Source organism: Globicephala melas, chromosome 16, assembly GCF_963455315.2.
Source record: "Globicephala melas chromosome 16, mGloMel1.2, whole genome shotgun sequence".
Taxonomy (NCBI): domain Eukaryota; kingdom Metazoa; phylum Chordata; class Mammalia; order Artiodactyla; family Delphinidae; genus Globicephala; species Globicephala melas.
This window is the reverse complement of record NC_083329.1, coordinates 31,851,464-31,865,246: the sequence shown is the minus strand read 5'-3', so window position 1 is coordinate 31,865,246 and position 13,783 is coordinate 31,851,464. Positions and strand designations below refer to the sequence as shown.

The following is a 13,783-nucleotide window of genomic DNA, read 5'->3' as shown; positions in this document are numbered from 1 at the left end:
CTCCCCAAGCCCCAGGCACACAGGCTTCCCTGAAAGGAGCTAATCTTCAGCAGGGCTACTTAAGGATCACGTGGCCAAACAAACGCTGATGCAAGCTGCGGCATTTGGCCAGCACAAGAATTTCAATATGTTGACCTTCACGCAGGAGGCCAAGGCCTGGATAAAATCACTTCAAAGGCTTGCACTTCTTTGTTCCTTGTATAATATGAAGTTTCATAATTTCAGCTGAGAAACGTCAAAATTAAGGCAACAAAGGAGATCTCTCTCAGAGAGCGCTTACCCTCCATGGCTTACCCTAACTGCAAAAACGGTCTGGCTTTCAAAATTCCTCAGTGAGGCTTCGGCTCTACTGAACACTTCAGTCAATTAAATCGTCACAGGATACCAAGTGGCTGTATTGCATGTAATACACGTTTCACTAAACCATCTTTTCAAAGAAGAACCTCGTAATTGTCCACACCATAGCTACTAATGCATATGAACTAAGGTATAGGTTTCTAAGCAAAGTGCACAGGCAACACAGTCTCATGATAAAATGCAGATGGAGAAGACCAGACTCATGAAGGCAGCCGATGCTCTAAGGCATGCATTCAGGTTGTGCGCCAGCAGATCCCGGTCCCGCAGCCAGGCATGCTTGGACATACAGAGCACAGGACATGATGGGAATCATGTCCACCGACCAGCCAGAGAAGAGCCAAAGCAAGCCTAAGGGAAGCCAGGATGACAGATGCTGTCTGGAGAGGTAATCTGGCCTACAGAGGGCAATGCCGAGGGAAGGCAAATATTGCTTTGGGTCAAGCAGCAGATCGAGGTGACCAAAACAGACCTCTGACCCAGATTTCCTTTTTGCTGTATCGTCTATATTGAGGAGGTCCCCAAAGCGCTCATTAGTGATAAATTGATGGTGCGTCGGAATGACGCCCGTGTGGCGTCGAGCTGCAATATCGGCTTCTTCTTGCTCACGCTTAAGTCGTCTCTGGTCCGCTAAAAGTTTCTGCCATGAAATTGCATAAAATGGGCTGTGAATCATCTGGTCCAGGGTATTGGAAAACTGCCAACAAAAACAACTAAGGAAAAAGGTGCTGGGTCAATAGGGAGGAAACACGTTGGGGGGGCTTTATGGCCGCAACTGCAAGGTTCCCGCTGTACCCACCCACGTGCGCTCTGTGTAGGGAGGAGACAGCGCTGCGGGGAGAAACCGGGGGAGCACTGGGCTGCGGGGAACGCTGGGTCCCATACGGTTACGCTGTCTGCAGACTATCTCCCAGCTCAGCCAAAAGCCTCCTGCCTCCTGGCACAAGGCGGCCAGGGCATCCAGGGGGTCCGTCCGGAGCATTCACGAGCATGGAGCATGGTGGGAGGCTGGAAGTGCTATCCTTCCCTCACTCAGGCAGTGATGAGTTCCCACAGTGGGACCAGGGCTGGCTGATTCCTCCTCCTCAAATCAGGCTATTAAAACTGCTGTGGGCTTTTATTGTGTGGTTCTGTGGCAAGCAGGTCGTCTTTGTGCTTCCTATTCCTGCTACTTTATGCTCAAGAGAGTAGAGATACCCATTTCAGAAAACGTGGCACCCCTTCTCCTAGGCCAGCCAACCCTTCCTCCGAGTACGGTTGTTAGGAGGCCTCAGCACATGCACCGAAGGCTATTTATGTGACTGACAGAAAGCATCACTTACCTTGTACTTCCTACTTAACTGTTTCTTCCTTAGGTGAAATGAAACTGAGTTTAAGGGAACGAGGTAGACTATAAATGCAGGAGATAAACTAAGAATAATGGTACCTGGGTTTAGAAGAAATATTCTCTCCTAAATTAAGGAAATAGTCATCTATTTCTATTTTTAAAGGCCTTTTAAAATAATTAAACAAGGTTCCATTTAACTAAATGTCCTCATTGCCTACTGAAAGGACCCTATGGAAGAGAATTTTAATGTGTTTTCTTACTCCATACCAATCATACCTTCCTGGGATTAATATTCTTTGCAGGAAAGCATTGATTAGTACTGATCATTCTGAGCATTCTCAATAACGCATTAGTCTTCTCCCAGCAGGTAATTAAATGCCTTAAGTGACACCTAGTCCCAAAGGATGGTGGGCCCACTTTTCTATTCTTCTCCAGGGTCTACCAGTAATAAAGCAATAACTCGTCAAATGGCTGTGGGATTCCCAGTGCTCAGGTAAGTTGTGGTAAAGATTAAACGAGAAAAGACGTGAGAAAGTGCTTTGTGAAGCACGGTCGAGCCCTGGTTTCCAGCTCTGCCTCTGGTACAAGGTACCTGGCTATGTGGCCCGAGGCAAGCCACTGTCCTGTGGCAGTCCTTTCCTGGATAAAACAAGGGAATTGCCCAGAGGACCACTAATGTCCCTTCCAGGACTGACAGGCTCTTGTTTTCTGAAATGCCATTATCATCAATGTTAATAAGAAGCCACTTGCATGGAAAAATGCCAGGACTGGCATTCCCTGAGCTGGGACATGTGAGTTGTTTCTGTAGCAATGGGAAAGGACAGATGCAAATGGAGCAGAGCTCCCTACCCAGTGTGTGACTCTGACCTCAGCAAATCCATCATTCCCATAGTTTAAACACATAAGCCAAAAAACAGGGAGGAAGACCCAAGGATCTGTGAGCCAGCGTCATTCAGGAAACAAGCTGCTCACCCTCTAAACTGCGAAACCAGCAAAGTAAAATCTGCTTCCCATGTGGCAGGCAAGAATTCTACCACGAAACCTGCCATGTCGGATGCTAGGGTTTATCATCCTGAAATGGAATGTCACCTTCCCTCATCACAGCAGGCCAGGCTTCGATAGGTAGAATCTTGTATCTCAGTGACAGTGACAAAAAGGAGTCTGTTCTGTGGCCAGATGGACGTCCACTGTGAGTTTTTCACCATGCTATCACAAATAATTCTGTCCATCAAATGCTTCCTCCTGTTTCTTTTCACAGACAGGCGCAAATGTCTTACTGAGCACTGTCTGTATTGTGCCCAGAGAAGGGCAGAGCTGTGGTTTTATTTGTCCTTTGTCTCTCTAGCTGGCAGCAATGATTGTTACCCTCCAGCTCTCTTCAATGTCAGCCTTACCCTAAATCCTTAAGGAAAATCCCCGTAAGCTCTGAAACCAACTCAACAAAACAGCACAACACAGAAAAAGGGCTTCAGACTTTACGGGGAAAGGGACAGAGTTGCATACACACGAACACCTTCCCTTGCTGCCACCAGGTTCAAAGCAATTCTTCCATCTCTTCATTGCAAGAAAACACTCATCAGAGCTTGTTTAAGCTATAGGACCCTTTCTTCCAGGAATGCAAAGTCTAGAAAACATGCCTCGTCATAACACTTCATCGCAACAGCAGCTTGTGATTTTGCCCATTCAGCTGATGTGCAGAACTACCTCTTCCTAAATCCCAAGAGAACGCCTTCCTTTCCCGGCCCCGTCAGTCAGATCACTGCAGTACAGACATTTCAGGAGCTGCAGGACAAGGTCTATATCCTGAAGTTCTGGGGGAGAGGGGTTATCAACGTTTATTGGGGTATCTCTCTTCTTCTGAGTTAAAGGCAACTTCTTCAAACTGTTTTTATAAAATGTATCATGGGCATTATTCTTTTTCAGTTTCCTCTTTCTCCTACTGCATATTTCTCAATATGAACTGTGCTTTGTGCCAATAGAGGATGGATTTCCCTGGAGAGTAATAAGGCGGGGGTTAGGGGGAAGGACTCTAGGTTCCCCTTAAAAGGCACTGAATGCAGTGGTGGGCAAGCTCTTTCTGAACCTCCCAGGCAGATTTGGCATTTGGAACTTAGCACCTTGGGGAAAATCAGTCCTACTCTTTGGAAAAGTGGACTAAAAGAGGAGTGACTGAGCTCATGTCCTATAAAAAGTCACCTGTGAAAATCCCAATGTTTGCTTCTAACTGCTAGGCCAAGCCACCTCCCTGAATGTCTACTTCCTTCATATTTTTATCTGCACAAGAGCTAAGAGATTTCAAAGGGGGCGATTACCTCTTTATCATCATGACGTCTTCGAATAAATTCTTCTGTGGATTCCAAGTAATCAGCTGGTATAAAATGCCTTGGTGATTCTGAATCTTCAAAACAATAAAGTAAAGTTAAAACAGGCAAAGATTTAGTGGGAAACCAGATTGGGAAAAGATTTCACCTTTCATCCATGACAAATATCAAGTTTGTACCGTCGTCGTTTGGTGGTCAGTATTCAAATTCTGAAGGAAAAAAAACCCAAATGCCCTCCCCCTCCCGATTTTTGGATTTACCTGTGAACTAGTTTCATACAAAGAAAACTAATCAGAGGCAAAAGGTGAGCAAAGAGAGGACCGTCTTTGAAAAGTGTCCCTATTAAGAGGCGTGCAGGATCTTACAGGGACACACACTGTACACTCACACACACATACACAGGGCCACCGAGAGAGGCTGCCTCTCAAAAAACCTCAGGGTGAATTGGGATTGGTGTGAACTGCAAGGGGTTCAGGAGTTCAAACGAACACATTTCTCAGATGAGCTAAACGGCCAATTTTTCTTTCGAAACAGAGTTTGGTGGTTAGTCTAAATGACATGGGGGATCTGTTTTTAAAGAAGTGCAGCCACTATGAGCCATGATTAATTGCCAAGCAAAACAAACAGAAAACAAAGGACGGACCAGAAAATGAGCACCAAGGGCACACGGGAGGAGGGAACAAAGCAAGCAGAGTGGAGAGATGGGTGAGGTGAGACTGGGCAAATACACAGAAGGCCACCTCCGAGGGACGTTCCCAGTTCACTTTGGGGGTTGTTGTTCCTGTCCAGGCTGTGGTCTGAGTACGGCAGAGAGTTCCCATTACTAAAGGCCGTCAGGCAGACCTCCGGGGCCGCGGGTCTCTCCTGAGGGGGCTCTGAGATCCGGCTCAGCCTGGCCATGGTGTGCCGGGAAGACAGCCGTCTGGGAACCAAGGGCCTCCCCCCGGAGGGGGGCTCGTCCTGATGGGGCTGAGACCCCCTGGGGGGGTCTGGCTTCTGGCCTGAGAAGTCCCCGGGACAAAGCTGTCTGGAGGGATGCTGGAAGGGCTTTTTCAACCGAAAAGGGAGGGGGCTCATTAGATAGATGTTCCTGAGGAGTGTGCCCTTGTCCCCCCTGGGATCCGGGCGCCAGTCGGGCCGCCGGGAGGTCTGCTGCTGCTCGTGCCTACGGATGGTGGTGAAGCGGGTGTAGGAGGCCGGGCAGGTGCCCTTGCACTTGTTGAGGCGGTGTTTGGGGAAGTCTCCATGAACGCTGCCGCTGCTGCCCTCTCGGCTGTCGCTGGAGATGTTTGAGCAGCGGTCCAGCTCGTCCGAGCAGGCGGAGAGCGGCTCGGAAGGCACGAGGCCCCTGAAGCCCAAGGTGGGGTCCGCCATCCGGCTACACGCTGGGGAGGCGTAGATGCCCCCAGGGTTCAGCCCGCCTGCCTCCCTGGGCCGGAGCTTGGTTGACTCCAGGAGGGACTCAGCCGAGCGGGCAGAGGTTAGGCCGCTCCGGGCCAGCATGGGCGTGGGGGACTTGCTCAGCCGGCCGGACAGGTCCAGCGACGGCATGGACCGGGACCGCTGAATCAGCTGCTCGAAAGCTGTGATGCGGGAGGAGACGGTGTGCTTGGGGACGTGCTCCGAGCCTTCCTGGTTGGGGCCCAGCTCGCCCCTGGCCAACGCCAGGCTGCTCCTCTCGAAGTGGGAGGCAAGATCCCGCACACTGGAGGAGGAGACGGACCCCAGGAAGAGGCCAGCCCGGTTGATCTGGTGCATATCTCGGTAGAGCATGGTGAACTGCGGGCCAGCCTTCCTCAAGAGTGGGCAGGGCCTCCTGGCGCTGGTGCTGTACTCCTGCAGGCTCATGGTGCTGCTCGACCTGCCGTCGTAGTCCCGCCGGGAGCGCACGAGCAGGTTCTCCGCGCTGCCCCCCACTTGCAGGGGGAGGCCTCTTTTGGAATCATTCAGAGGAACCGAGACATAAAGGTTCTCACAGCTCTGAGCCTTTTCCGATGGCAACAGGACGCTCTTCTGATCCTGCAAAAGAGCGCTGGGGGCAGAGAGCCTGGGTTTGAATTTGGAGGGGAGGATTTCCGAAATGCAGGCTTTCGCAGCGGACAAGGGTTTCTTGTGCTTACACCCGGGGCCTAACACACTGCTAGTGTGAACCGCTCGGCTATGAACTGAAGATGAAGAAATCATGTGAGCATTCCCACCTTTATGATCCACTGGAAAGCATGCAGAATAAAATAAACAGACCCATTAGGTTAAAGCTGAAAGCTACAAGAAAAAAAAAAAAAGGAGAGGAAACATGCTCGTTGGTCATAAGGGGTGTTTTGTCTTTTGTTTTAATTTCCAGTCGATGTCCGGAAGCAAAATAATCTGTGCTGCAAAGCAGGTGCAAAGATGCAAAGAAAAATGGCCACCCTGCTAGAGTTAGGAAAAGCTCCGCTAATTTCTAAGACAAGGGAATCAGAACAAAAAAGAGAGAGATGCTTCAGGGAGAGCAAGGTTGGGGTTCAAAGGGAGGGAAACTATTCGTACCAGAAAGAAAAATGGCCGGTGAGATACTAGGGGAGGGGACTACAAGGGCTCCGTGGCCTGGAGATGGATCTCAAACTCATCCCAGTCGCTGGAGGTTCACCCTCGCTGTCATCACCCCAGGAATGGGTGTGGACGGGCGAGAGATATCCTGATAGCCGTGTGGATGGGCGAGAGGCCTGCAGGCTTCGCCCAGTTACCTTTAGTTGAGGCCGAGCTGGATGGCCTCTTGAGCCCACTCAGGCCCTGGAGAGGGATATCTCCTCCTTCCAAGACGCTTTTATAAATCTGCCTCTCATTCTCCAAGCTGGTAAGATCCCCGGGAGCCCCATCTGATTCCCTCTTCACCGCGTGGAAGTTGGAAGAATATACACTGAGAACAATGAAATTTTAAAAGAGAGAAGAAAAAAAAAGAGAGAGTAGGATTTAGTATTTTTAACAGTTTTCTAAAAAGCACATTACCAGCTGAGGACAAGGAAACACACTTCCTGGCATCCCAGCCAAGCACCGTCCCTTCTAAAGGGCGTTCTTAGTTAGACACAGAGCTCTACAGACAAGGCAGGCCCCCAGGTGCCCCGGAATGCTCAGGAATCGTGTCTAAACAGCAAGGTGCTCTATTTGAGATGACTGCCTTGTGTCTTAAAAGAATAACTCTGAGAAACACTGCCTGGGGATGGAGGGCAGGAGGGGGGCCAGACAGGAGGAGGTTCTGGGGGCCCAGCGGTTGCACTCAAGATGGGACAGTCGAGGACATGAGTGGAGCTTCTGACATGTTGCCAGCCAGAGTTGGCCACTTCAAGTCCACCACCTGGATTATTTTTCTGGGTTGTTCCTCACAAGTGCTTTGACCAATGGAGCATTAAAATCAACAATGAGGGGCTTCCCTGGTGGCGCAGTGGTTGAGAGTCCGCCTGCCGATGCAGGGGACACGGGTTCGTGCCCCGGTCTGGGAAGATCCCACATGCCGCGGAGCGGCTGGGCCCGTGAGCCATGGCCGCTGAGCCTGCGCGTCCGGAGCCTGTGCTCCGCAACGGGAGAGGCCACAGCAGTGAGAGGCCCGTGGACCGCTTAAAAAAATAAATAAATAAAATAAAATCAACAATGAAAGGAGGTGGCCCAGCTGCCTAGGGTCTCCAGGAAAATCAGCCCCAGCTGCAACCGGAAGCTGGGATTCTATATATTCTTATCCCATCCACTGCTTTCAAAATTTGTATTCAGCACCTTATGACATGTATTATGAGTATAAACTATTGCTGGTTTATATCCTTCATTTATTTTTATCTTGTTGAAAGTCTAGGTATTTTTGCAAGTTACCACAAATCCTTTTTGGAATGAGGTGGGGCACAGAAAAAATTAAGAGCGCCTACTCGCTGAACCCTCCCCCTCCCCTAATTCCAGTTTTCTATGCCCTCCCCCACCAACACACTGACATGTGGGCACGCTCACACACTCACTCAGATCAGTGATGACCCCTTTTCCACAAAAGCACTCAGGCTCCTGCCAGGCTGCTTTTCAGTTCTACCAAATTCCATCTACCGGCATCAATATGGAATTTTTCCAGCTCTAAAGATGTAAACAGCTTGATGAAATTACTTCATCCCAATATTACGAATATTATCAAATGGAAAGAAACGTTTAAGGAATTACAACAGCGAACACCCATATACCACTCCCAACCTAGATTCTACAAGGAACGCTGGGCTGCATTTGCTTCCTCATACATCTGTCCGTCTCTTTCCTTCTATCCATGCATCACCATACAATCATTTTTATACTTCCCGCAGACTCTGGGTCCCCAGAGTTACACACAATGACGGCAACAGCAGCTGTACACCCTGCTTGTTGAGATGGCCTATGTGTGGGGCACTGTGCTAAGTGGCCGATGATCATTCTCTCTTTAACTCCCACGAACGGTCCTACTTTCCCCATTTTCAGATGAGGACGAGCCACTGGGAGAGTCAGGCACTCATCAAAGCTGGCGCAGTCAGTGAACGGGCGGCGCTGGAACTTGAGCCTTGTTGTCGAGCACCACAGACGGTACTCTCGGCCGCTCTAACATTTCCCTACCACCTAGGAGACAGCACCTTCCAAGAGCCCAGGCTTGCACATCACGGGGAAACAGGACTTAAGAATGCTGGAGCTCCGTGTGCGTCATCACTGCTGAGTGCTACCTGCCACGAATGCACCCCCGGGACGAGCGTATCCAGAGCCAGGAGTCAGAAGTGGAAAAGAGGTGGAAATTCCGTGGTAGGACAGGCAATGTCTCCACCTCAAAGTAGTCAAGTTCCCCGGAGCAATTCCATTGCTTCCAGCACTGGTAACACCCCCTCCCAGTCACCACCACTTCCCGGGCCCTTGCCATGTGCCCGCCACTGCTTGAAGGGTTTCACGTGCTCTATTCAGGGGACTGCCGGGCTATCAGGGCTCTCCCAGGCCCCTCCTCATTATCTCTGGCCTAGGTCAGGGGGTCAAATCTCTTCCCCTTTCCTCGGCCAAGACAGGAGAACATTATTGGGAATCTAAGGGGAAAGAAAACCAACCCTCAAAGCTGAGAACAAAAAGCATGTGAATATGGGAATTCCCTGATGGTCCAGTGGTTAGGATTCCACACTTTCACTGCCGAGGACGCGGGTTCAATCCCTGCTCAGGGAAGATCCTGTGAGCCCAGCGGCATGGCCAAAAAAAAAAAAAAAAAAAGGCATGTGAATGAAATGAGTCTACATGCAGCCCTCCAGGGTTCGTGTCTCAGAGAGAGGCCTCTGGAAAGGTCGGGATGGGGGAAACACTCTTTATTTGCAGGCGCCCACTAGACTATCTCGGACATGAGTATGCTCAATAAATATCTGAGGAATGAATAAAAGGTCACATTTTCTGAAAGTAAAAATTGGCACGTATGATCTGATTAAGGATATGCTTTAATTTGCGAAATTATGTATTTAGAAATTCTTTTACAAGTATAAGGATTATATCACATTCACTGAGGGCTCTTAGCTCCTGAAATCAGTGACCATGGAGTCATCGGAGGGGTGGAAAGAGAAAAACTACAGGGAATTAGGACGGCCTGAGCTCAGGCTGGCTGTCCTTACTGGTGCCCGCCTGGTCCCTGCTGGGAGGTGCCCACTCTCACCCGCAGGCTCTGGGACAATGGCTGCACCCATGCTGCTTCTGGCTCTCCTGCTTTTGCCTGCAGGTGGCGTTCACCGACGCCACCCAGGATCTGATTAATAAAAACCGTCACCTCTTGCTAGAGAGCTGAAGGACCCCTAAAGGTGACTTGCAAGGTTGTGGCACTATCTGCCGATTTAAATAAATGTAAGCTCTTCTAAACCGGGTCTAAGTATGAATTTCACAATGAAGGCAAATCTGCCCCTTTTCTAAACTTCCCCTTCACAGTCCACCCTCTTCTTTTTGGTTGCACTTTCTGATTTTGTCCTTCAGTTTAACCACGTTTCTCCTTTTTTGTACAACCTCAACTAAGATCCATGCATAGATGTCCTTGAGGCTCACCGACCAACAGCCTTTTGGGGAGGGGACAGTCTCTGAAGCCCCGCTCACCTTGGTCTGGGGTTAGCAGACCTCCCTCGGCGCTGGGGGAGTGCCTGACGGCAGTTTCTATTCTGCTGTCCTTCCCCTTGAATTGCCTCAGCCTCAGTCAGAACCTCCCACCCAATGCCCCCTAGTTCCTCCTCACTTTGGTGCTGACTCTCAGCGGCAACCAGCTGCCTGACCCCATACCGCCTCTACTGCACCAGCTGTCAGAACGTCCCTCCCTCCTACCACTACCCCACCTCTGGCTTTAGTCCACCCGTTATCACCATTTGTTCCTGCTTCCCCACCAGAACAACAAACCAGCACTCAGGAAACCTCTCAGAATGGATTTGCTCTAGCCAATTGTTTTCTTTCTGATACCAAAGCCAGCATGCTTTTTCCACATGTGTAACACTTTGCAACTGAGGGGCTCCTTGTTTCAAAACAGTATCTAAAAACTCTTGACCAATGTTTTTAAAAATATCATCTCCGTCAGACCTCCTAATGTTGGAAAGACGTATCATTTGTCCCACTGTCCCCAAAACCGAGGACCAGAGGGGTGAAGGCATTTGCAGAAGGTCACAGAGTTCCTGGGTCTTTGCTGTGTTCAAACAGATCAGAGAAGATGGGAAAATGAGCCAGGCTGATGGAGAAAAGCCCGATCAGGACCAGCAGCCACCAACTGCTTCACAAAACAAGTCGAATTCAGAAGCTCAGCCCTCAGTAGCCTGAGCTGAGCTGTTTTCAGTTCGGAAAGAGCAAGCCGGGGTGGGGGACACTGCGGAGAACTCACCCTCTGGCTGAGATGCAGAGCTGGCTGCTGAGTTTCAAGGGGGATTGAATAAAAACACACTCACTGAAAGGATAAAGTGAGAGAAGAGAGCAATCATCTTAGGCCCAACTGTTTCAATCATGCTACCAGGAGGGCTCTGGAGGAGACAGGCAGGGTCCTGGCAGGCTGTGATTCCAGCCCGGCTCCAAAGAGGAATGTGATTGCTGAGGCAAACCCACTCTGTTTAAGAACTTGGAAACAATCTGGTTCTCTCAGCCTCAATTTCTTTCATTTGCAAAACTAAAAGGTGCAAAGAGACTGTCCATGAAATCCACGCTCAAATCTGTAATCTATGTAGACCTTTCTTTTGAGTTCCAGACACAGACATTTAACTGCCTTCTACACATCCTCACCTACATGGTCCTCAGGCATCTTAAACCCAACCTGTTCCAAACCAACCCCAGCCCTGTTCCTCTGTCCTCCTTCACCCAAGCCAGAAAGCCAGGGGAATCAACCCCTTTCTCCCTCCCCTTGCTCCCCAGACCTAAGCAGTCACCAGGTCCTGCTTACTCCCTGCCCTCGACACAGCTCACATCAATTCTTCTGCTCCTTCCCTCCCGGGACTGCTCACGACCACTGACCACTCGTCTGTACCTCTGCAGGAAGCACAGCACCACTCCCCGAGCCTGCAGCCCTGACTCCCTCCAATCATATCTGCAAATCACTGCCCATGGTATTTCTAGAGAACATCTCAATTTGTCCTTCCACTGCTGATTTTATTCATGCCACAAATATTTACGCAGCACCTACTAAGTGTCAATCACTCTCCTAGGTGGAGATTCAACAGAGGACAAAACAAAAAATTCCAGCCTCACTGTTTAAAACCATTTGGTGGTTGGGCTTCCCTGGTGGCGCAGTGGTTGGGAGTCCGCCTGCCGATGCAGGGGACAAAAAACATTTGGTGTTTTCAGGAAAAAAAAAAAGAAAGTAACTCTTTCTAGACTTTGGGGAAGGGAGTCTAGACAATCTTAAAGCCTTTTGTACTGCATGAAAAAAATTTTTTGTATTTATAATGTAATGCTACTGTCATTCACTTTTTATTTGCTGCTGCTCTATAAAACCTTTCTTTCATTCTCCCCAAAACAGAGATGCTCACTCCTTCTTGGGTCCCATCATTGAATTGACCACACTGCATTCTGATTGTCATGTACAAGTGTCATTTCCCAATGACACTCTGAGCCCCTTGAGGCCAGGCAGTTTATCTTACGAATCATTGCATGCCTGGTGTCTAGCACTGTTGTTCACCAAATACATATTAGTGGAAAAAATGATTCTATGAAGTTACATGCCTACAAGCGCACAGATTTCTGACATTTTTAAGGCCCAGGGGAGTCTCTAATCTTTCATGTAGCTCTTTAGGTAATGATTTGTGTTTTGATCTTACATTGGATTAAGGGAAATAATGTTTTCTCTAGTGGACCATCACCATTTAGGAAAGAGCAGCTTGTTCTTGAGTGCCACCTGCTGGCCAAATAGAGTAAAGCTCTTTGGTGAGGCAAAAAAATGTATTCGTGCCAATCAATGCCGAAATGATAAGTCATGATGAAAATATACCGCTGACTTATAGATCTGATAACTCCAGGGAATTAAATTCAAAACGGGACATACACTATGATTACAAGTATGAAAGATATTTTTTTGAGAGGAAGGACTGATGTTGTATTAGGATATTGGGGCTATGGGTGAATTTCTTCCTTTCTCTTCCCAGGTTCTTCTAATATTGTGATATGGAACCATGCTAATAAAATGCTAAGCTGCAGTCTGCTCCAGATGTGAAAGTAGATTTAAGACAACACCATCACTTCTCCAGTGACCACAGAGTTTTTGATCCTGGGGTATCGGTGACTCCTCTTTCTTCAGCCCTTGGGTTAAGTAAGTCAAGCCTTGCCAACGTTTCTTTCACGTTTCGTGTCCATGCAGTGAAAGGGGCCAGATTCCGTTCACAAGCAGCCTGCCTCAGTGCTAAGCAAGTTGGATTCTAGTTAATTAAGATTCACAGATGCATTCATTTATTCAACAAACTCTTACTGTGCATTTTCATACGTATCAGGCACCGCACTTATGTTGACTCCTCACCAATTCCAAATACTGAAAAACCTAACTCATTTGAACAAACTGGGAGAAAACCAAGCCTGAATTACTGAAAAATCCCCACATGGAAGAACAGCAGGAGGGAAAAGCTCATCTATTCCTGTCAAGTGTTTCATGAGAGCTGGGCTATGGCTGAAAAACAGAGGTCTCTGGACCTATTTCCATGATACAAATACAGTGCTTGGTAAATTAGCACATCAAATATCTATGTACACCAGTACTCAGAGTGTCTGAAAGCAATTTGCTCTTTTAAAAAGTCTGCATGAGTCCCCCTCAATCCTGCTAACCCACTATTACACAAATGGTTAAGTTGTTTTTTTAACTGCTCAAAACAGTAAACCCTAGCATGCCTTTCGTTAATTTATTACCCAATTTTGAATCAGTACTGGTGCAGGTGAGAGTTTACTGCTGCCACCAGCAGATCTTGGCAGTCTCCCGGCCTAGAACGTCATTGCTCCTACTCTGGTGGTAGTTCTGCCACACACAGCTGTGGAACCTGGGCACACACTACCTTTCTGTGCTTGTTTCCTCACCTATAAAATGGGGATAAAAAATAACGCCTGATCCTGAAATGTTGAGGACTAAATGAGGTAAGGTATATACGATGCTACGCACAGGGCCTGGCACATAGTAAATGCTCGATCAGTCGTTAAAATTATCATTTCATTCAAGACCTGCACTCTTAACTCTGATATCCTGTGGGAGCTGCCTTCTGAATACTTTTAACCTCTACAGTCTATTTCATTCAGTTGCCACATTGCCTTTTTATTTACTAACTTTTTTTTTTTTGCGTGTTTTGCCCCTGAA

The 13,783-nt window shown here is 48.5% G+C and overlaps 1 protein-coding gene across 50 annotated transcripts in view; it reads right to left on the bottom strand.

Annotated features, from left to right (window-relative positions):
- The window catches only part of SORBS1 (sorbin and SH3 domain containing 1), a 240,550-nt gene that overhangs the window by 32,325 nt on the left and 194,442 nt on the right, over window positions 1–13,783 (bottom strand). For 25 of the 50 annotated variants that reach the window (XM_060286519.1, XM_060286530.1, XM_060286534.1 and 22 more), the window contains 4 exons: window positions 6,726–6,898; window positions 4,743–6,212; window positions 3,994–4,079; window positions 827–994 (listed from right to left, as the gene is read on the bottom strand). In XM_060286519.1, coding sequence (XP_060142502.1) covers window positions 827–994; window positions 3,994–4,079; window positions 4,743–6,212; window positions 6,726–6,898 — 1,897 coding nt within the window. The remainder of the gene's footprint in view (window positions 1–826; window positions 995–3,993; window positions 4,080–4,742; window positions 6,213–6,725; window positions 6,899–13,783) is intronic. The other 25 variants (XM_060286545.1, XM_060286549.1, XM_060286547.1 and 22 more) reach the window with 3 other exon arrangements.